The 24,347-nt window shown below is 38.9% G+C and overlaps 1 protein-coding gene across 2 annotated transcripts in view; it reads left to right on the top strand.

The window, feature by feature from the left end:
• Positions 1–24,347, top strand: part of FBN1 (fibrillin 1) — a gene marked incomplete at both ends in the record, with an annotated part of 252,338 nt that overhangs the window by 48,845 nt on the left and 179,146 nt on the right. For both annotated transcript variants that reach the window (XM_082841143.1, XM_082841142.1), the window contains one exon: positions 2,594–2,689. In XM_082841143.1, the coding sequence (XP_082697269.1) occupies positions 2,594–2,689 (96 nt within the window). The remainder of the gene's footprint in view (positions 1–2,593; positions 2,690–24,347) is intronic.

Genomic DNA, 24,347 nt, shown 5'->3' with positions numbered 1-24,347 from the left:
AAGTGATGGGAAGGAAGCTAAGGTCAGAATGGAAGTCATGGGCCATTGGAGTGCCTTTACGCATACCGTTTTTTCACTCAAAGTAGAGCCAGGGAAGGGGAGTGAGAAGACAACGACCAACAACATTCATCTGTTGAGTATTTACTCTGTTTACTATATGCTAGGCACATGTTCAGACTCTTTACAGGCATTAACTCATAACTCATAACAACAGCCCTTTGAGGTAGAGGCCTTTTTTACCTTCTACGAAATGAAAAACCTGGGGCAGTAACTTGTCTAAGGCTGTACAGGGAGTAATCAGCAGAGTTGGGATTTGAACCCAAGCAGTCTAACTTCACAGCCCATGCATTTAATGCTATGAAATACTGGCCTATACACTTCACTTACAGTGGTTTACAATGAGAAAGACCACTGAGGCCAGAGTAGAGTAGGAAGAAACAGAAGCAGGAAGAATAGTACTAAGGCTATGGCTAGAGAGATGGTGGGATGGGGATGGATTCAAAGGCATTTTCAGAAAGGGAATCAGAAGGAGCTGCTGTGCATCTTCTGTTTCCTTTGATGCTTCCAGAGGGAGTAGAGCCCAAAGCCCAGTGCATGACAGGCACTCAGGTAACACCAGTAGAATTAGAAAACCTTTCCTAGACTTCAGTTTCCTAATCTGTAAAATGGGAGGGTTGGCTTAGGCAATCTCAAAATTTCTTTTCTGCTTAAACCTCTTCATTCTCTCCTAACTGTAAATTAAGAAGCAAAGTAGAACAATGAATATACATAAACTTCTCTAATTTTGTGATGATCAATGGACTACTGCTATAATTTTTGGCTATAAGGGGTTATCTTAGTTCAAGTGCACTGATCCCAGTGGATGCTGAGACAGAATTAGATGCACAAGAGATTTATTGGGGAAAAAGCCTATGAAGAATCAAAGGGGGGCTTCTCTGGTGGTGCAGTGGTTGAGAGTCCGCCTGCTGATGCAGGGGACACGGGTTCGTGCCCCCGTCCGGGAAGATCCCACGTGCCGCGGAGCGGCTAGGCCTGTGAGCCATGGCCGCTGAGGCTGTGCATCCGGAGCCTGTGCTCCGCAACAGGAGAGGCCACAACAGTGAGACGTCCGCGTACCGCAAAAAAAAAAAAAAGAATCAAAGGGAAAGAAAGCAGGAGTCAGGACAGAGGACCTTCAGACCATGATGCAGGTCACACCCCTGGGCAAGGAGAGAGGGAAGGAAAGACTATCACGATTGTATAGAAGGAGCCTCAGACTATAGTGCAACTTCACGAAAGCCTTGGTCAGGCTGATGGGGAGCCCAGAATAAAGATTGCCCCTCAGAATAGTTTCATGATGGGCAGAAATGTCCAGTCTCCACCATGCTTAGTCATTGGGTGGTAGCAGCCAGGAGAGTGTGCCCTTGGCATGAACACAGTAGCGGATCTGAAGGTATAGCAGCTTCAGGCTGTCGGCCAACTAAGCTCCTCACTGTAGGTTTTCTTGGAGGGAGATCTGAATGGCTCAACTCCATGACTGCCACAGGGGTACAGGAAAAATGTGTGGGAAATATATGAAGGAGGAATTAATTTAAATGGAGGTGTTAGGGAAGCCTCATGGAGGAGTGAGGTTTGAGCTGGGCTTTGAAGAGTGGGAGGGACTGGCAAATTTGGCAGGGGCAGCTTACCACCTGTGGATTAAGATGCCTAGAAAGAGGCCATGCATAAGTGAGTTGCAGGAAGTTGTACGGAGAATAGTTGTTCAGGGCATGAGCTGTCAGATCTTATTTTAATGCCTTTCTTTTTTTTTTTTTTTTTTTTTTGCGGTACACGGGCCTCTCACTGTTGTGGCCTCTCCCGTTGCGGAGCACAGGCTCCGGACGCACAGGCTCAGCAGCCATGGCTCATGGGCCCAGCTGCTCCGCGGCATGTGGGATCTTCCCGGACCGGGGCACGAACCCGTGTCCCCTGTATCGGCAGGCGGACTCTCAACCACTGTGCCACCAGGGAAGCCCTTAATGCCTTTCTTGACAAGTAAAAGAGTCCCTCCCTCAAGGATCTCTGGATTTATCTTACCAATATTTTCCAGAGATTCTCTTATAACATTTAATTGGGTCTTTATTATGGTACATAAATTACTGAATGTCAGTATTCATGTTTTGTCATTGGCAATTAATAGAGTGATTTAACATGCTGCATTTCTGTAAGGATGACAGTAGAGAGGCCAATGTTTTCCCTCATGAGAACCCTCTGGAAATTAAACATAAATCATAAGAAAAGAGTCAGGTTGCCAAAATGCAGTTCTCATCAGGGGTATCTCTTATAAACCACCATTTTAGGTGCAGAACTGAAAGCATTGCTCACATGCTTCCCAGGATGAAACCGTCAGCATTAACACAGGTACATACTCACCTATTCCAGGTAGTTTTACCTGAGTTGACTGAGGAACATCCGGGGAACTGGAACTGTACAGTAACTGTTTAAAACAAATACCAGGGTGATTATTTAGTGTTTTTATTGTTGTCCTTTCAGGGGACAGTAAATGTTACTTTATTAGCATCTACTATCAGATGAAGCCCATCAGCCGCTCAGCTCCTGTCTCCTTATTTTACAGCTGTCTGTGAAAGTGGCTGTCTCAACGGAGGCAGGTGCGTGGCCCCAAATCGATGTGCATGCACTTACGGCTTTACTGGACCCCAGTGTGAAAGAGGTAATTTCTTTTAATGTATCGGTGTAAAGATGTTGTAGTGGCTAAAGCTATGATTGATGTCAACATGCATTGGGTTCTTGCGGCTGCTTCGTAAATTTTGCTGAGCTTTGAGGGTGTTTCTGAATTGTCACTGGGAAGGTTCCTAGGATGACAAGACAATGGCCCTAAGTCTATGCATGTTATTCAGTAATTCTTGCCAGTGGACTGCAGGACCCAATAGTGAGCCTATGCATAAGTACCAGTTGGCGTCGAGATAAAAAGAGGAAAATTTTCCATAGAGTAAGGATTGAGCTCATTATTATCCTAGTAAATTAGGGAGGTGGCTCCAAATAAAACATCTGTATGGCAAGGGGAAAAATCCAGAACGAAACAAAAATTGCACCTAAAGGTCTATTAGGACCTATTGGCTGTAGTGGTATACAAGCTCGGCATTTAAAGTTCACTAGACATACTGATTGCTGAGAAACAGTGCTTTCACACCTGTAGTTTATTCAGTACTCACTGCGGCCCACTGACATGTGTATAATCATCATCACTTTTCCATCTGAGAAGGTCAAGGCTCGGGGAAGTCAAGGGAGCTGCCTAAGGTCACACACATAATAAGCAGCTTTAATCTGAATGTGGGTTTTCAGTTTTCAAGTCTAATGTATACTGCTGCTCTTAATTAAAAGAGATTTCTACCTGATTTGCCTATGCATACAAATAGGATATTGAGATATATGTCAATGTGCAGTATTCTTAAATACCCACCGCCCTGACCTTTGCTTTGTCGATCATCTTGTCTTTACATTCATAGCCATGTTTTCATTGTTCCTAGTTTTATAGTGAAGATTTTATCGTGAAGATTTAGGAGGTTCCTTTCATACAAAACTGCAAAAATACTCATGAAAAATACCCATTGAAAAATACTCATGAACTTTTAAACTTCAGTCATCACCTTTATCCAAAGTCGTATAGAGATCATTTTATTCCAAGATGGAAAGTGAAGATTCAGTAGCAAGTGTTGAATATATGTTATTTAAAAGCAAAGAGCACAGAGTGGTATGTGAGAAATTGTCTTCTGTTTGTAGTTTTATGAGTTCGTCTAAATTCAGTTCTTTGCTGATAAAGCAACAATAACTGTTTTAGCAAGTAACTCTATTATTACTGGATAGATTATATTGTATCTCTGTTCACAAGGCCACTGCATGGTATGGACATGTGACGCATCATGGACTCTTGGCCGTTACATTGTACTTGGCATCATTTTGGAGTCCCTCTTTAAAACTGTTTCTCTTTACAACTTGATGTATTTTTATTGACTTGGAGCTAATGTATATCTAATGGTCTCAAGAGTAATAAAGACAACTGTTTTGATTAGGTAGTATCATTCTGTGGCCTTAGTATTTACTCAGTGATGATGATACAGGATTTAAATTGTTGAGATTAAAGTTGTTAACATGTAACTTGAACAGTGTGAAAATAATTCTGGAAGTGATAATAGTGGGCTTAATTTGTTTTAGAAAAATCACTAATAGAATGAAGTTATAGAGCATTTTACCTCTAAGAATCTGGTTAATAATTTGCTGCAAAGTATATTGATACCCATAGTTACAAATATTGATAAAACAGTCTAAAATAAAGAGGGCATGATATTTAACCATTCCACACTTATTTCTTCAAAGACTTGATCTTTGACCAAGATTAAGAAATGATGTGAATGGGTTAAGTTACTAAACTGCTAATCAAAACTGGCATATTACTTAGGGATTTCTCCAAATTTTGGAGTGTCTTTAACTGCTTTCCTCCGTGGTAAGGGTATCCTAAAATTTGCACTTAGGTGTAAATATATTTTGGCCCCATAGAATCTTCACAATAGTGATTATCTAAATAAAATTAATCCCTAAATGGCAGATTTTCAGGCATTTGTGGTTGTGGAGAGTCGGGAGGAAGCAGGCTCTCTTTAATCATTGTCCTTTGCCTCTTCTACCTGGGAATACAGAACCAAACCTTCAGTGGGAGAAGGGAAACATGAGTGTGATTTCTCTCACCACACGGGAGAGAGGAGGCGCTTTGATTCCAGGATTGTATTTCCATTTTTAGTCTTCACTGTTTTCTGCTCTTGTGGAAGTCATCTGCTTACCTCTTTAAAGAATTAGAGGCAAGATATCCTACTACTCAGACGAATGCTTGTGATTTCAAGAGTGATTAATAAAAATATAAGACTGAGTCAGGACAAATCCATCCTGAAGCATAGGGAAATATTCAGTGTCACTTCTGATGATGGGTTAGTATACTTAACTAAGTTGTTCAACTATGTAGGCCAGTTGCATTATGTTTTAAATGGGATGTGACTTTTTATTTATTTATTTAAAATAAATTTATTTTTGGCTGCGTTGGGTCTTCGTTACTGCGTGCGGGCTTTCTCTAGTTGCGGCGAGCGGGGGCTACTCTTCGTTGCGGTGTGCAGGCTTATCATTGAGGTGGCTTCTCTGGTTGCGGAGCGCGGGCTCTAGGCACGTGGGCTTCAGTAGTTGTGGCTCACAGGCTCAGTAGTTGTGGCACGCAGGCTCAATAGTTGCTCCGCGGCACGTGGGATCTTCCCGGACCAGGGATTGAACCCATGTCCCCTGCATTGGCAGGTAGATTCTTAACCACTGCGCCACCACGGAAGCCCTGGCTTTTTATTTTTAAAAATGAACTTCCAGGAAGTCTTTACTAATTTTCTTTCCTTCTTCTAGGAGGCTGAGCCCAGGGCCTCTTCTGCATTCTCTCTGAGCACTCTCTCCACATATCTTTTGATAGCACCTACCACATTGTATTGAAATAGCAGGTTTCCATGTCCATCTCCCCCATTAGAGTGTAAAGCTCTTCAGCAGCAACTGTGGTTTCATCATCTTTTAAATTCCTAAGCCAGGCTTAATGCGTGATGCACAGCGTATGGCCAATAAATGTTGAACTGAATTTATTTTGAAGCAGCAGAAAATCTTGAGATATGAGTATCAGATGAAGAAAAAGTATCTCCTGGAAGTAATTGCTGCTTACCTACCTGTGGACAATTCTGGATATTTCTCATTGTTTCATTTTAAACAGAGCTTGCAGTGTTGAGTCCTAATTGAATTTGGCCCCATCTTTCAGGGCCACATGACTGTCATTTTTCAGTTGGCAAGGATGCAGAAAAGAAGGTATGTTTTGACTTAAGCCAGGTGACAATAAACAAACAGACAAACAACCTCCTATCACGATGTAATACACATGGAAAGGGACGTTTCAAATGTGTTACAAGTACCTCTCAGGATAATCATCTTTGTCCCTGAGAGGTCTTGCAACTATATGTCTGCAGCTACATCAAAGAGCCAGTACAAGTGTCGACTATCCTTTGGGGGGTGATACTGGCAGGATTTGGATCACTTTAAGCTAGTGAGTGAATCTTAATAACCCATGAACATAGTGTTTTGGTTTGTGATGGAGACAAGCAGTGGATCCATGGTTGAATTACAAATCATAACTTTCATTCAACAAATGCAGTCAGACTATGAAGCAAATTTGTCTCACTTGTAGCTTTTAGCCAGTAAAATATGTTTTAAAAAAATTTTTTGGCTAGTCAGCCTCATTGGGCAGGTGACAATGATACTATTGCGTGCTATGTTCAGAGGAAGAAAAGAAGAGGCCTGTGACTTGTTTGGCCTGTAATGTTTACTTTTTAAAAACTGAATGTGAGTACCTTTAGTTATAGTCTCTAGCTTGCCACAATCCCTACTACTCCCTATTGTCTTACATCCTGCTCCCTTTATTCATTAAGCTTACTTTTTAGCCCCTGTGGGCACTTGAGTCTGCCACCTCCTGCTACTTTCTGTATCAAAGATTGCATCTCTTTGTGTTTTGTTTCACATGCCAAGTTTCTTTCATTGTTCTTCCTCTTATATATATTTTTCCTGTAAATTTACATTTATGGTTTTCCTGATTGCCCCCTCCCCCTCACTTTTGCCTTCTCTCTGCTTGGGTCTTGAGCAACCAGTAAAACTTATCACTGCCTAAGCTCAGTGGTATGGTATTTTCGCATTTGTTATTAGAATATTGAAATGAGGTCAGTGCCTGTTTTGGCAATGATAACATAAGCTAGTTGGGTATTGCCATAGTTACTGCCAACGAGACTATTGGAAGCACACTTTCTCTTGCCATCTTGCCTCAGAATGCAGACTATTTAAAATCTTGTTAAATGCTCTTATATTAAACACAGTGAATCATGTGAGTGGATGAGACTTCTCAAGGTAATGAAAAAAGAGAGAAGAATGATGGAGATAGACCTGAACTTGGAGACGGGGTGGGGTTACTGATGAACAGGCCTGAGGAAGAAGAGAACAAAAGATAGACACTGAGAAAACATGGAGAGAGGCAAGAGAACTAGGGGAGCACTGAGCCAAAGAAACTAAAAGCAAGAAGGACTTCAAGAAATAGCTTGGCAGTTGTTAGACTCTTCAGGGATCAAGAAAGAATGAGAATAACAAAAGGCCCTTTGATGTGATAACAGGTGACATGGACTGGGTACTTAGAGGGGGCCAGACAGTATGCGGAACACTTGACTTTGGTGATTTGCAACAACCTTATGAGAAAAGTCCTTTAATGAGTCCCATTTTATAGAGGAGCAAACAGAGGCAAAGAGAGGTCAAAGAGCTTGCCCAAGGTCAGATAGCTTGTAAGTGGTACAATCAACAACTGAACCCAGCCGGTCTGGCTCATAAGCCTGTGTACATGACCACTGTGCCGTACTTGGGTTTCACTTGGAAGGAGGTCATTAGTAACTATAGAAACTTTTCTGAGAAATTATAAGAAGAAATCTAGAACTAAGAGTTTTAGAGTGAAAGTTATGGAGTGGGGGGAAAATCCTTTCAAGAAATTTGGCAAGGTAGGTAGTTTTCCTCTCTGGAGGAAGAGTTGAGCTAAGTTGCTTTTAAATCATTTTAAAAGCCAAGAGAAAGGAGTCTTGAGTATTGCTTGGGTGTATGTAATGCAGGGTTTGGGGATATTTCTCTGTTTGATTGATTCTGATATTTTAAATATAATAATCCATTCTTGGAGAGAGGATGATTCCTGTCTGTTTGCAGTACATATAAATTGACTCCAAATGACTGAACCAATATTCTAAAATGTAGCCATAGAAAATGAATATTGTCGTTTAGTGCAGTTACCATGGAAGGTTATATAGTTTTCCTACAATATTACAACTCTTCGAGCCATATTTGGAAACTCTTTTTTGTAATTACCTTTACAGAGTCAGCAATTCATTCAAATGAGCATGTGACCATTTTTTTCCCTTTATGGGAGTCATTTGGGTTTTTAGAAACAGCCTAAAATAGTGTTGGTTCTAGTGACGACAGTCAATAATCAAACACGTTAGTCGTTTGGGGTCGAAAATTGACTTAGATTAAAAAGCAGTGAAAAGAATTGTCTTGCATGGTTCTTAAAGCACATGGAATTAGATTAATATTTTAACGTCAAACTTTATGTGAGCCAGAGTATGAAGCCTTTTGGAAGCATAAGTGCTAATAACAAGAAGTTTTCTATCATTACTCCATCTGGAGGTCTTCATTATGTACCGTCTGAATGTAAGCATGGACACGAATTCTTCGAAATCCTGAATCATTTGTTCAATGTTAAATTCCTACCCAAGTCTAAACTGTGAAGACAATACTTGGATTTTTCCCAAATCAAGAAAGTCTGTTGGCTGTTCTGCTGGCTATTATTATAAAAAGTATAGGGGAAAGCATTACTGAACTGATAGCTTTAAGAAAAAGGAACAATGGGGGGCAAATATGGAGTAGAATAAAAATCAAAGAACAGCAATAATTCATAGTCCATCAGAGAAGCATGACAATGAAGATGAACTAAGTCTGGTCATCATACTTGCCCTCTTAAGGGATTCCAGTATTAATGGAGCTGGAAAAGGCATTTCGTTTTTTGTTTTTCTCCAGCAATTGAAGAATAGAACAGAGGACAGGTAGGTTGGTTGTAATTCTCCTTCATTCTCTTATGTGCAGTTGATATATGAGCAACTCTGTTATCTTCATAACTTAGCTTCCCTGATGATTCACGAATGATGGTTTTGCACAGGGATCTTTTTTAATGATTTCATAGAAGAGAGTTCAAAAAGCTATCCTGAAAGCAGTTGATAAGCATTTATTTTGTAAAGCCAAAAAAGCAGTGTCTGCATTGTGTCTAATGAATGGAAAAGACTAACATATAATGATCCAAATATATAAATAACCAGGTGGTGCATTTCAGATACATTGGCCTCATTAAAAGAAAGTAGAATCATGGCCTGCTCTCAAAGGGCTGTCTAGAAAGCTTCATGGAATCAAGTGCTGATTTTCTTGTGCTTTTTTTCCTTGCCGTTTTTCTGGAAGGTGTTAATGAAATGTTTGGAAATAAATTTTACAGCGCTGCATTTATGACGCTAATTTAACATAATTTTATACTTTAGGCAACTATTATTAAAGTTCCCAGAGTAAATGCCATAGGCTAACTCCCATTCTCACAGTGTCTTTGGAAGGCAGAGCTCTGAGAACTATGCTTATTTTCTTTTTTTTTTTTTTTTTGGTATGCGGGCCTCTCACTGCTGTGGCCTCTCCCGTTGCGGAGCACAGGCTCCGAACCCACGGGCTCACGGGCCCAGCCGCACCGCGGCATGTGGGATCCCCCCGGACCGGGGCACAAACCCGTGTCCCCTGCATCGGCAGGCGGACTCTCAACCACTGTGCCACCAGGGAAGCCCAATGCTTATTTTCTTTTCTCTAAAAAGGTAACAAGTAATAAACTGTTGTTTCTAAAAAAATGTTGAAGCCCTCTGTGAGCCTAGCTTTTGGTATTTAGTCTAAATGGAAAGTAAATACTAATGTGTAGATAGCAGAGGCAGAATGCCTTAAGTGTTACTATGCATCTAAAGTGGTATTGCAACATTTCTCAGTTGGTGGATCATTGAGTAAACTTGATTTTCCTAAAATAGTTCGAGGAAATACATCTGTTGACATAGTCGTTCAGTTTCTGTGGTTGAGGAGCTGTGTGCAAGCAGGGAACGTATGCTACCATACCATGCACACCAGCAGGACTGGTGGGATGCAATCATAAAGTAGTTTAATTTTTGTCTCGCACTCACTGTCTCTCTCAGTCCACTCAGTGGGCTACTTTTTCCCCTGCTGGGGGATGAAATTTTCTGGTCCTTTTCAGACTTTCTCCCCTGCGGGTCTCTCACGTGAGCAAAGGCATCTATAGTTGACTTACAATGTTGTGTTAATTTCTTCTGTACAGCAAAGTGACTCAGTTTATATATATATATATATATATATATATATATATATATATGCACACTTTTTTTTTTTTTTTTTTTTGTGGTACGCGGGCCTCTCACTGTGTGGCCTGTCCCATTGTGGAACACAGGCTCCAGATGCGCAGGCTTAGCGGCCATGGCTCACGGGCCCAGCCGCTCCGCGACATGTGGGATCTTCCCGGACTGGGGCACGAACCCGTGTCCCCTGCATTGGCAGGCGGACTCTCAACCACTGTGCCACCAGGGAAGCCCTATACACTTTTTCATATTCTTTTTCATTATGGTTTGTCACAGGATATTGACTATAGTTCCCTGTGCTATACAGTAGGACCTTGTTGTTTATCCATCCTACATGTAACAGTTTGCATCTACTAATCCCAAACTCCCATTCCTTCCCTCTCCTCCCCTCCCTCCCACAAGTCTGTTCTCTATATCTGTGAGTCTGTTTTTGTTTCATAAATATGTTGATTTGTATCGTATTTCAGATTCCACATATGGCATCTTTGTTCTTATTGGTTGCTTACATTTCCTTCCTCAACCCGGGGTGACCCCTGGTACCTCCAGCCATCTGAGGCCTCTGCTGCTCTCGGAGCCCTCTGAGAAAGGATCTAAGCTCACTCCACATCAGCTTTCTCCTACAGTGGCCCACAACTAGTTAGCAGGAAACACTCATACATTTTTTTCGGCCACAATAAATGGCCAGAGTGCAAACCAACTCGGACATGGTACCAGCCTCTCCCATGAACCATGTCTGAGCATCTGGCCAGCCAGTTTCCAAGCGTGAGACCCTCTGCAGTCGACAGCGTCCTCCAACCTGTTGTGGATACGTAACACACATCGTGCAGTCTGAGCATTCTCCTTGAAGCCCCTTTCATGACTTGTCATCACAATGTGGTCTTCCACCAGTTTCCTACAGAGAGCTCGTGACATTTCAGCCCTCTCCCAAGGAACTCCCGTCCCATCTCTTATTACCTCGGATGTTTTGATATTCTTGATAGGCATGAGTGTTTAAGAGCCCTGTGACCAGATCGTCATCACATCCTTCGCAAATTCTGCACCATAGTGTCACCCTTGACTTAGAATATGGCATCTGTTGTCTTGTGCTCCAGTTCAAGTATCCATTGTAACATCCTCTAATATTATCAAAGTGAATAATTGAATAAGCTATTAAATTTGGTGTTAAATTTGGTATCATGGTTTAATCTTCAGGGACAGTTTTTTAACTTTATTGGGGTTTTTTCTTTTCTTTTTGCTCTTGTGAACTTTAAAAAAAGATGAAACTAGTTTTTATCAGTAGCCACATTTAATATTTGGACCACTTTTCCGTTTTTGGATACTCAGAACACTAGAGCAGCACTGACTAATAGAAATATAATGTGAGCCACATATGTAATTTTAACTTTTCTAGTAGCCACATGAAAAAGTAAAGGGAAACAGGTAAAATTAATTTTAATAATATATCTTATTTAACCCAGTATATCCAAAAGTTTTATTTTAATAGGTACCCAATATTAAAAATTACTGAGATATTTTGCATTCTTTTTTCCATACTAAGTCTTTGAACTCTAATGCCTGTATTATGCCACATCTCAATTTAGGCCAGCTAATAGCCACATGTGGCTAGTGGCTACCATATTGGATAGCGCAGTTCTAGAGCTTTGTTTCTAGTCACATCATCACTCACCTAAGGTCTCTATCAGGTCTCTTCCTGCTGCTGTTTATTTAACTTTTAAGAAAGCAGCATCTTAGAGAATCATAGCCTATGTTGATATGTAAAAGTAAACCAATTTAAAAAAAAACACAGAGCTAGGGACCTCAGATTAGAGTCTAATTTCTCGGGATATTTGTCTAAGTGGAGTTTTGTTCAAATATAAGTGATAAATGAAATCTCTTGTAGTCATGTCCATTAGATATAACAACTGTAGCAAATATTTCATAAAGGCTCAGCCCTAAGCTAGGCACTAAGATGGAATCAGAAGGGAGTATACAGTTCTTGTCATCAGGAACTTAAAACTATTTTTTGGAAAGATAGAAATACATCTATGAAAGAGTTTAAAAAGCAGGGCAAAGATTTATTTAGTTAGGCAGAGTAGATGAGGGAAAGTGCTACAGATGAAGGGAAGAGACAGTACAAAGATGCAGAGGCTGGAATTGACCAGGGGAAAAGGGAGGAAACAGTTGCCCTTAGGAAGTCCCTGCTATGCCAGACTCTCAGTGTTTGGAGACCTCCTAGGAGAGAAGAGGAGGGGGGCATGATGTCCACTTGCTTAACTCCAAAGAAGGAAAGGCCTATTTCAAGTCTCTCTGTGGTGCCCTTCTATTCTACTGAACTGTGCTTCTGCACAATTTCTATATGAGGCATGGTACTGGGATTTAAAAAAATTCTCCTTTGTATATATAACTTAGTGGGTGGACTGGTCTATTTCTGAAACTGTTTTAGCTTAATCCTATGGATAGGAGCCTGGAGACCCTACCAGTTTTATATGCTCAACTGAGAGTCCTATGCTTAGTGTTTACGTTCCTTAGCAGTTATAGCCTCTAGAGAATCCGTGCTGCTTTTGGTTTATAAATGTATATTAAACAAATACATGGGACCTTTGTGGTCCAGATGATGTGCCAGAGTACTTTTTGCAGAACATTAGTCCCATGGGGGTTCCATGAAATGAAGTTTCCATGGTCAGAAGGATTTTGGAAACTATATACCATGTCCTCTTCTTGAAGAGGCACTGGGTGTGTTAGCATATTAGCTCTTGGGAGTCCTGTAAGAAGGTAACTCTTTTTACATAGTTTAACCCACACTTTCAAATCTATTAATTTTAGAATTAATTAATTTAATTTATAAATTAAATGTAATCCCTGGGGTTTGGTTCTTAAATATTCTAAAGTATGATGATGAATGGATAAGATGTGGTGTATAAATACAATGGAATATTACTCAGCCGTAAAAGAATGAAATTATGCCATTTGCAACAACAGGGATGGACCTAGAGAGTATCATGCTCAGTGAAATAAGTCAGAGAAAGACAAATACTCTATGTTATCACTTATATGTGAAATCTAAAAAACAAAGTAAATAAACGTACATAACAAAACAGAAACAGGCTCACAGATATAGAGAACAAATGAGTGGTTATCACTGGGGAGAGGGAAGGGGGTGAGGGGTGAGATAGGGGTGTGGGATTAAGAGATACAAACTACTATGTATAAAAGAGTTAAGCAACAAGGATATATATCATACAGCACTGGGGAATATAACTGTTATTTTATAATAACTTTAAATGGAGTATAATCTATAAAAGTATTGAATCACTATGTTGTACACCTGAAACTAATATAATATTGTAAATCAACTATACTTCAATTTAAAAAAATACAGTATGACTTAGGCAAAGTGAACTCTTCCATTAAATAGTGATAAGTTCCTGGTTCTGAAAGGTTTGATGCGGTTGGCATGCATACCATCTGGTTCTTTTCAGTCCTTGGGAGTACTACTTACCAGAACTAGCAGTATCAGATATTCTTGTAGCTAGAGCTTCCTTTTATAGATTGGTTAACTTCTCTTCTTTCAAAGTCAAGATTAAGATGTATTCCTTCCCCAATCCTTTCCTGACCATAGGGAGCTCCACCACCAACCCCATCTATGTCGTTGCAACTTGACTGACATCACCACCTCTGTCTGCCTGGACCCCATTCACATTTCTATTTGATAGTTAACGCATGTATTAAACTTTTGGTATTTGTCATACACTTTAAGCCAAATCAGCCACGTTAGTATTTTTACTTCTCTAATTAATTCTTGTTTTTCTTGCATTTTATTACATTTTTAAATAATTGGGTGATCTAGTCCTTATCTTTGGGGTTATATACTGATGGGTTTCAATGTTGTTCACTAAGAGGCGAGGAATGAGTGTATTCATCTTGTCAAAAAACTTTTTTCCGTGACATTGACTTTTGTGTTGAAATACTTACATCAGCATAAAAATATCTAGAATCCTATTTCATGGCTTTTAAGAAGGCTTATAAGCAAGTTAAAAATATTTTCTTCACTAAATGAAACACAAATGACATTAACTTAAAATATAGAAATATGTATATACAGAAAGATGAATATATGTGAATATTTTATATATATTCAGTATTCTCTTTAAAAGTTAAATTCAGCCTATTAGACCCCACAATTTGGGAATTACAAAATGTGCTAATCTAGTTCTAGTTTGGGAGCTAATAATATGCTGATTTATATATAGTCTTCCAGCCAGGCTATGATCCCTCCCATAGACCAAAGAACAAAAACTGTATCTGATACTTCTTGCTACCTCATTGAGTACCAAGCCCAGTGCTATAAAGAGAGTAGGTGTTAATTTACTTAATTTAACTGTGGGATCTCAAGGTTGATGAGAGAATTTAAATGTGAAATATACTTTAATACAATTTTATATCTGCTTAATACAACATTTTAAAAAAAGTATTCTGAAAACAGTACCTACAAATACATCTGTATCCTATGGAAATATTAGTATAGCTATTGATAATTGAAGTATGTGGGAAGTGAATTCTGTAGGACACATGAAAGGAAATGTTCTCCAACTTTCCTACCATATTCCCTCTGCAGCAATCCCTTTCCTCTGAACTGTTTCAGAAGAGCTTTATAAGTAAACAAGAGGTTGGAATATTTATTTCCTCTGGAAATAAAGAACGTTCTAAAGGTGCACTTCATAAAATAGGCCCATTTCTATCTCTCTCCCTGGAGAGCCCTTATCCTCCTGCCTGCCTTAGGAGACATTGTTGACTTTCACTGTTGGACACTCAACTAGGTGAAAAGAGAAGACTTGCTGGTTTGGGGGCAGATTTTACCTACATTGAAAATGTTCTTTTAAATATGTATTAGCTCTTAAGGATCATTTCTTTCCTAACATCCCAATGGAAAAGCTTATATTCTGTTAGGGATTCTGGTGAAGTAGGCTTTAAATGAAAACTAGTGAACTTTAAAAGACAAAGGCAAAGCCATGACCCTCCAGAAACAAATTTTGATTCATTCTCTGTATAATGGTTTGTAAGCTTCACTTGTAGAGTGGGGAATATTTTAGAACTTTCTTGTTGCTCTGAGAAACATAAAAGAGCAGAGGCATACATCCATCTTAATAATATAAAGCTGGCTTTGGAAAGCAGTGTGTAATAGAAGTTAGAATTGCCCTCTTTGAGGAAAACAACCTTTAAATACTGTAGAATAGTCTCTAATTTAAAACAAATAGCATTATGTGGAATTGGATAGAGCTATCTCTTTTCAGACCTTATTTAGTATTTACTTCTTTCTACATTTTTCCACAGTGCCAAACAGAGTGAGCTATCACAAAACCAAACAGAAGGTGATGACTCTGAGAAGTCATTGCAGCCCTTTACTGAGTCAGCCTGAAGTGTGCACAGGCCTCCTCTGTTCTCATGCCTCCTGAGTTGTTATTCTTTTTTTTTTTTTTTCCTGAATGAGAAGAAATGATAGGGAAATTGTTTTCAAAACTAAATTTTATTCCAAAGGAGTCCTCATTCCAACTTGTCAATATCACATGACAATAATTTTTAATGTCTTTAAGATACCTAATTAGGAGACATTGTGCTTTATAAATTACCCCACCATTCTTGGAAAACTGGTTAAGAACTCAGAGTCTGAAGGAAATCCTGCCATTTCTTGGCTGTGAAGTCTTGTCTCTCAGCCACGGTTTCCTAACCTGTATCATGGGAATAATAATAGTACCTATCTCCTGAGATTGTTAGGAAGATTAAATGAGATAATATACAAAGTACTTAGCATGGGGCCTAGCACATACTTAATACATGTTTAATAGGTATTTGCTATTAACATTCTCATTCTCATGAAAGTGAGAGTAATCTTTGTTGAAAATGTTGTTTCAGAAAAGGTACCATGAAACTTTCAGCTGCTACTACAGTTAACCTAAATGTAGAGGCCCCAATGTAACTATGTTTTCCACTTAGAAGTTTTGTTTTCTTGCTGGAACAGCATGTTTTTTGGATCTTCTATACAGGTGAAGCCCCACAGTCTTATTTTGATATCATATCAACCATATGCTTTTTGTTGTAGCAAAGGCTAAGACCCCAGTAGTGCAAATATTAACAAAGGGAGGAGAAAGCGAAGGGGTGAGTGACAACCATTTCCATGAAATGTAATGGTGACTGCAGTCCTGAAAAACATCAGTTTTCACAACAAGGGTTACTAAAGGGTTACTAAAAGATTTTGCTTCCTTATATGCACAGATACAGAAGGAGAATGAACTTGTCTCTTTGTAAAAGGCCAGCCGTGAAATATAAGAGATACTTAGCTATTTTAGAAATGTGGCGTTGTAAAGTCAGTGAGAGGTAATAGAAAATTATCCATCACCAAATAAACTGAACACCCATGTAAAGTATATATTCACCTGTCTAGGTGGGTATGAGAACTTGAGTCTATAAATACGGCATAGTCAGTTTAAGTGTGTGGCGAGGTGCTTTTACTTGTAGAACCCACATGCCATTCTTCTTTAGTTGCAGACGACTAAAAGTGTTAGTCCCAGGACTAAAGCTAGAAAAGCCAAAACACTGGGATATTTTAAACCTATAAATTTCGAACCTCACTCATTAGAGTTCAGTTTTGTCAAATGTATCCATAAAAAGATATGATAGTAATCTAAAAAGAAAATGTTCTAAGAAGAAGAGATGTGAGTTTATTCATCATGTAGCAATTATATCCCAGGCACTGTGCTAATGGCTGGAGATGTATAATAGTACATGAAACACACTTACCCCTGTCCTCTGGAGTTACATTCAGGTGGAGGAAGCAGAGATTAAACAAACACAGAAACACCTAAGTATCAGTGTGGTGAAGGCCATGCAGGAGTATAGAGGGGATGAGAGCAGAGAATAGTGACACATATGGACTGGTGGTCAGGGAGACCTCTCTGAAGGATGAGAAGTCTCCAGCCATGTGCAGAGTGAAGGGAAGCTTTCTAGATAGAAGGAAGAATATGTGTAAAGGTCCTAAGATGGCAAACATCTGTGTGTTTGAGGAGGTGAAAGAAAGCTTTATGGACATAGTCCAGACAATGAGAGTGAGTGATGGGTGATGAGATGAGAGCAGTGGTCAGGGGAACGTTGTAGGGGAGCACCTTACACAGCACATTAAGACAAGTGCAGTGGTGCTGTGACACCATGCTCAGGAATACTAAGAGCACTGTAGACTTTTCTACAGACACTAGAAGACTGATGTTCAGGTTGTCCACGAGAATCTGCCCTAAAGAGCCCCCCAGTACTGACTCAGGGCCGGGAGAGTTCTTGTAGATTTCCTATGCCTTTCAAGACAGAGGGATCTTGAGTTTTGTGTTACTTGTATTGCTTTTCCTATTATCCTTGTGCTTTTATAGAGACTCTGACCCCTAGCTTTCCCCCAGGGAAGTAATTAAACTGGAACTCAGATGCCCTTAAAATACATAAAACAAGTACATCATGAAAATGGCTTGTTCAGGCATCAAGTATTTTGAGATAATGCATGCTTTTGAGTGGACGCATGCAGACTTGTCCCCAGGGTATGCCTTTGGATGTCATAATAGCAATTCTGGTATCAATAAATCATTCACTATTTGGACAAGTCATGGCCACCACCTCAGTCACTAGATACATTTGTAATGGTTTCTGTGAACAATCACAACAACCACCTAGCAACATACTGTTTTGGTCATGTCATTTTTATATGACTTGTGGGCTTTGGATGGATAAACTGTGTCTAATATATCTTGAAAATTGAACAGCAAATATTGGTGGAGGCCCACTGTACACAATACATGAAATCATGCTGCACGGTGTGTGACTTTATATAAGAATAACATGTGGGTGTTTTTTGCTAGTTTTTTTAGTACTTTTCTGTTCCATGAGGGAAGGGCTGTATCTATCTTGTTTACCATTTTATCTCTAATTTTGGTCACCTAGTAACTTGATAAGTATTTGTTGAATAGATGAATGGATAAGTGAATAGTTTTTAGGAAAAGTTTATTTCTTGAATTCCTTAGAACTCAACTTAAGAAATGAGTGATCTAACATCTCTGCTTTTAATGGATGGTTTTCGCCTTGCCATTTTTAAGCCATGAGGAGTGTCAAATATAGCCAAGTGAATTCTGCAAAGAGTTAATATTTCAGAGAAGCCAAAGTTAGGTGATCCCTTCCATCTACGCTGTGCTTTATAGATGTACATACAACCTCATTTGGTCCTTGGAGCAATCTTGCAAGACTGTTCATGTTGTACAGTAAAGGAAACACATTGTGTCTCATCTAAGGCAGGTGTGTAGGAATGAGGGCTCTGTTTTCTAACTCAGTCCATACTGTGTGCATCGATATTCTCCAACAAATATTTGCCTGGCTCTTAGACCTACAATAATCTCTAGGATTGCTTTTAGCTATCATTAATTATCTTTTTATCTTAGCTCTATCTTTCTTCTTTCCTCTCCATTTCATGCACCTCTTTGGTTTTTAGTTTATTTTATTATTTTTTTATTGAGGTATAGTTGACTTACAATATTATATTAGTCTCAGGTGTACAGCATAGTGATATGAAATTTTTATAGACTATATTTCATTTATAGTTAAGGTAAAATATTGGCTATATTCCCTGTGCTGTACAGTATATCCTTGTAGCTTATTTGTTTTATACATAGTAGTTTGTACCTCTTAGTCCCCTATCCCTATCTTGCCCGTTCCCCCTTCCCTCTCCCTACTGGTAACCACTTGTTTGTTCTCTATATCTGTGAGTCTGTTTCTGTTTTTTATATTCCTGAGTTTGTTTTATTTTTTAGATTCCACATATAAGTGATAACATAGAGTATTTGTCTTTCTCTGTCTGATATATTTTACTAAGCATAATCCCCTCCAGGTCCATCCATATTGTTGCAAATGGCAAAATTTCATTCTTTTTTATGGCTGAGTAGTATTCCATTGTGTGTGTGTGTGTGTGTGTGTGTGTGTGTGTGTGTGTGTGTGTGTGTATCACATCTTCTTTATCCATTCATCTGTCGATAGACATTTAAATTGCTTCCATATCTTGGCTATTGTACAAATTGCTACTGTGAACATTGGGGTGCATGTATCTTTTTGAATTAGTGTTTTCATTTTCTTTGGATATATACCCAAGAGTGGAATTGCTGGATCATATGGTAGTTCTATTTTTAGTTTTTTGAGCAATCTTCATACTGTTTTCCACAGTGACTACACCAATTTACATTCCTACCAACAGTGTACAAAGGTTTCCTGTTCTTCACATTCTCACCAGCGTTTGTTATTTGTGGTCTTTTTGATGGTAGCCATTCTGACAGGTGTTAGGTCATATCTCATTGTGGTTTTGATTTGCATTTCTCTTTCGATTAGCGATGTTGAGCATCTTTTCATGTGCCTGTTGGCCTTATGTATGTCTTCTTTGGAAAAATGTCTATTCACGTCTTCTACCCATTTTTAAATCTGGTTGTTTGTTTTCTGGATATTGAGTTGTACGAGCAGTTTATATAATTTGGATATTAACTCCTTATTGGTTGGATCATTTGCAAGTATTTTCTCCCATTTGGTAGGCTTGTTTTTTTTTTCATTTTGTCATTGGTTTCCTTTGCTGTACAAAAGCTTTTAAGTTTAATTAGGTCCCATTTGTTTGTTTCTGCTTTTTTTCCTGGTCTTAGTAGACAGAGCCAAAAAAATACTGCTACGATTTATGTCAAAGAATGTTCTGCCTGTGTTTTCTTCTAGGAGTTTTAGGGTTTACAGTCTTACATTTAGGTCTTTAATCCATTTTGAGTTAATTTTTGTATATGGTGTGAGAAAATGTTCTAATTTCATTCTTTTACATATAGCTATCCAGTTTTCCCAGCACCACTCATTGAAGAGACAGTAGTTTTTCCGTTGTATATTCTTTCTTCCTTTGTTGTAGATTAATTGACCATAAGTGCATGGGTTTATTTCTGGGTTCTCTATTCTGTTCCATTGATCTTTGTGTCTGTTTTTGTGTCAGTACTGTGCTGTTTTGATTACTGTAGCTTTATAGTACAGTCTGAAGTCAGGGCGCATGATACCTCCAGCTTTGTTCTTTATTCTCAAGATTATTTTTGCTATTTAAGGTCTTTTGTCACACACCTCTTTGGGTTGCTGATACTTGGTTATTTCCATTCTCTCAGTCTCTAGACGAAGTTTTAAAATAATTTTAGGTGACTAGGCAAGTCTCTTGGATTGAATTGGTTGGGAAGAGCTTGGTTTTAATGTAAGTAGTTGTTGTATGATGAAAACACTTTTCCCTAGGCAAAAGACGAATATAGTGATGGATGTGGGAGTTTAGCTGAAATTGAACTGTGAATAGAATAAGAGAATGTAGTCCCAGTGGAACCTGAATATACACAGGCATGGAGAGTCTAGCTGTATGAATGAATGTACTGCTGCTGTGTCACTCTGCTCTGGTATAATTTCCATAAGCATGAAGTTAGACCAGCTATATTGGAGTCTGTGTTCAGTGAAGGGCTTGGTTTCTTTTTATGATGAGTTTGTTTACTTGATGCACATGCCAGGAGGTTTGCAGTTTTGTTCTTATAAAAATGACTGGGGATTTAGAGTAGCAGAATAGTCTCATCTAGAGCACGAGTTCCATGGGATTTTTGCCTGTTTTGTCACAGCACCTAGAATAATGCCTAATGCATAGTAGATGCTCAGTAAGTATTGAATAAAAGAATGGACCTGACATACACCCAGCCTGTCACTTTTAGCAACAGGACTGGGTTCAGAGTGGACCAAATAATTTATGTGTGACTATAATGATGTGACTATAATGATGTGTGTGACTATAATGATGTATGAGCTAACTCTGCCTCACTTACTCAAAGACAGTCAGCTCAGGCCGAGTTGGAGTTGGTGTTTGATTCTTGTCTGCCCCTCTGTACCAGTGCGTGCAGTTCTATTCACTGTTTCAATGGGTAGCTTCCTACCCCTCTGACTTACTCTACTTGATTATGAAGTTATAATTAGCTTTAATTTAACCCTGTAGGACAGAATAGTAACTATAGCTAATCTGTGGCTGAAAATAGGGGGATATGAATGAAAAGAATTAAAATTAATTGCTTTGGGTAGCCTGAAGTGACAAGGATTAATATGCTATGAATTTTCTTCTCCTGAGAAACATGTGGTCACAAGGATGTCCTTCTTTCAGAAGACATTCAAATTTGGGTGTGTGGCTTTTGGTATACTCTAGCACCACTGGAATGGTTGAAGTAGATTTTGTTTCTTTTTTTCCCATGCCCTTACCATGGTTGCTCAAAAAGACCCAATCTAATCTCTTGACCGTAAAGTTATCTGTCATCTATAAGCTGAGCACTACCTTGCCAAGTCCCATTGAAAAGCCAATTTATGAAGTGTACTTGGGGCAGTATATAATACTATGTGAAGCATCTCAGAAAACCTAAAAAGGTAATATCAGAGGGGATATAATGTGGAATTTCCAAGGAGAGGCTGAGAGAGAAAGAGACCAATTGATCGATTGATTGATTGATCTCCAAAGGGCAGGGAATATATTTCATATTTCGTAGTGCTAGGAAACTGAAGATTTTTAACAGATGCTTTTTAGTTGCCCCAAGAAATACAAATGTCACATTTGTTAGATTTTCAGGAACTAATGGTCCAAAAGACCCTGTGTTTTCTTTTAGCCATGGTGTGTGCATAGTGGCCGTATGTTCTTTGATAGTGTCACGGTCTGGGTAGGTACGAAGATCTGTCAGCTGAAAAGCAACTGGGAAAACTGGAGAGGAAGAAAAAGAAAATTAAAATAAGATGTTGGATTGAGAAATAAGAAGGGCGGATATTTCAGGCTTTCTTTTTTAACTTCAGTAACAGCAAAAAAAAAAAAGAAGAAGAAGCAGCACAAATGTTTTCATCTATCCCTTCACTTTCAACATTTACATTTTGTAGCTATCCACTGACTCCTATTTCTTCTTTAAACTCTAATTATACAATATTAAATGTACTTCAGAAACTTCTTCACTAAGTAAGTATAAAATGTTAACATGAGGTTATGCTATCACAGCAAGTATTCTCATCCAAAATATTTCAAAGAAACTACAGGGAAGGCCAATTACTGTCTTGAGAAACAAGGAAGAACTTGTTCCTTTATCCATCACAAATTTATTCTTAGACTCATTGTTTGGGCTCTTTTCCCATGTTATCTTTCATTAATTTGTTCCGTCTTAAGATAACATTCGTATTAATATAGGATTAACTGATTTTAGAATAAATAAGTTGTTTAATGGACTCCCTTTCTAACTTCAGGAAGTTAATACTAATGATAACTCTATTAGTCCTAATGGTTGCTAAAAAGGATATGCGCCCTACCACATTTAGGGGAATTTGGACAAATCAAATCTAAGTATGCCTGGGTTTGATTAAATATGGAAGAGGTATTTGCACTTCCTAGGACATGGCGCTTGAAAGTCCCTGATTTATAACTCAATTTTTCTTTCCTTAACACTTTGTGAAGGGATAGGACATAGAATGCTCTTTTCTTACGTAGTTCTTCTCTGGATCAATGTGGACTGAGGTGAGACTTATAGATTAGTTCAAAGAACTTGACCTCTAAGTTAGAAGATTGCTCCAAGTTTTCTCCTCATTGTTCTTCAGAGTCCTGAGCTATTCCAAACATCCATAGGTTTCAGAAGGTTAGCTTCTGGGAAGTTGAGACTTTATATATATAAAGTTGGTACGCAGTACGCGGGTCTCTCACTGTTTTGGCCTCTCCCGTTGTGGAGCACAGGCTCCGGACGCGCAGGCTCAGCGGCCATGGCTTACGGGCCCAGCCGCTCCGCGGCATGTGGGATCCTCCCGGACCAGGGCACGAACCCGTGTCCCCTGCATCGGCAGGCGGACTCTCAACCACTGCGCCACCAGGGAAGCCCGAGACTTTATAGAAGATAAAAAATGAAAGTAACAATTCTCTTCCTTCCCTGCTTTTTTGAGAGGGTGGTTCAACTGTATGTAGTTGAAACCACACTGCAAAAAGAAAAAAGAAGGGCCATTATCAAAACTAAGCCACAGACATACCGGTACTCATGTAACTATTTTGTTTCATACTTGAAATTAGTCCTAAATTCAATTAGAACATTTTTATGAATTGATTTTTGCCAGGGAATTATCCATTACAAGCACATAAAGAATAACTTCTTATCATTCTCTACGATAATTGCTACATTCAGACATTTATCATGTCATCCCATAAGTTGTTTCATTGCTCCTGGTGGCATCTCTGGTCCTCACATTGCATTTGCACTGCCTGCCCTCCTTTCAAAGCTGTATTCACCACTTGGGTATATGGTCACTGAAAGTGTCCTCAAGCTTCACCAAGTTGGAGATGTGTTTTTCAGGCTGACATTTTTTACTTAAAAATTAATCACAGGATGCACTTTGGAGAGCACAGGTCTAGAAATGGAACATTAACAGAGGATAGTCAAACCACAAACATGTCTAGTCAGTCGAGTTCACAGTGTTGCCACACAGACTGAAAGAATAACATTATCAGCAGCAAAAGTATTGTCTTGTCTATAACATTCAGTCACTATCCCTGTGAACATACTTTTTGAACATACATGTGGAGGGAGGCACCCTGTGCTTCTTACCGTGGAGATTTGAATCCTCTTCCTTATTTTTCTCTTTAAATGAATGAGCTAAAAATGAATCTGAACCATTTGCCAACTTTATTTTTTTCTTCTCAAATATTTGAACAAAAATACATATTCAAACCTTCAACTTCTTCTTGTGGACAGCCTATTCCAAGATTGTTTGTTGGTATAAAAAGCAACATTATTTTAGCAACAACTAAGTAATAACACCTTAATTTCTTTTTGAATTGAATTGTTAAGCTGCACAAAGCAATCATTTTTTTGTGCCAACTGAAGATTGCTTTTACAACAAAATATATATCGTAAATATGCTAATCTTAATTTGTATGCCATCTCAGACCTTACGGGAAGGGGTTGCAAATAGGATGATCATGTTGTATTAGCTAGCTCACTTCCTAACTTTCACTAATTAATTCATGCATTATGGAGAATCACCAACACACGAAATAGAAAAGTAAAAATGACACTGTTGAGTAATCACAAGCTGTTGACTATAGAATCTTCAGGGAAGGAGGGGCCGTGAGCATTCTTTGGACAACTTAATTCCAGAACGGACAGGCTTTGTTTATTTAAGAGGCGCATTTGTCTGTTTCCTGATTGCATTCTTATTGTGCAAATGCCAGAGTGTATTACAATGGATAAAATGGGGAAAAAATAAAGTATAATTTAAGTGGGCCAGGAAAGAGTG

Source organism: Leucopleurus acutus (genome assembly GCF_964270905.1).
Source record: "Leucopleurus acutus genome assembly, chromosome: 1".
In the NCBI taxonomy this organism is placed as follows: domain Eukaryota; kingdom Metazoa; phylum Chordata; class Mammalia; order Artiodactyla; family Delphinidae; genus Leucopleurus; species Leucopleurus acutus.
The sequence above is the reverse complement of the archived record's forward strand: the minus strand, read 5'-3'. Positions and strand labels throughout refer to the sequence as shown.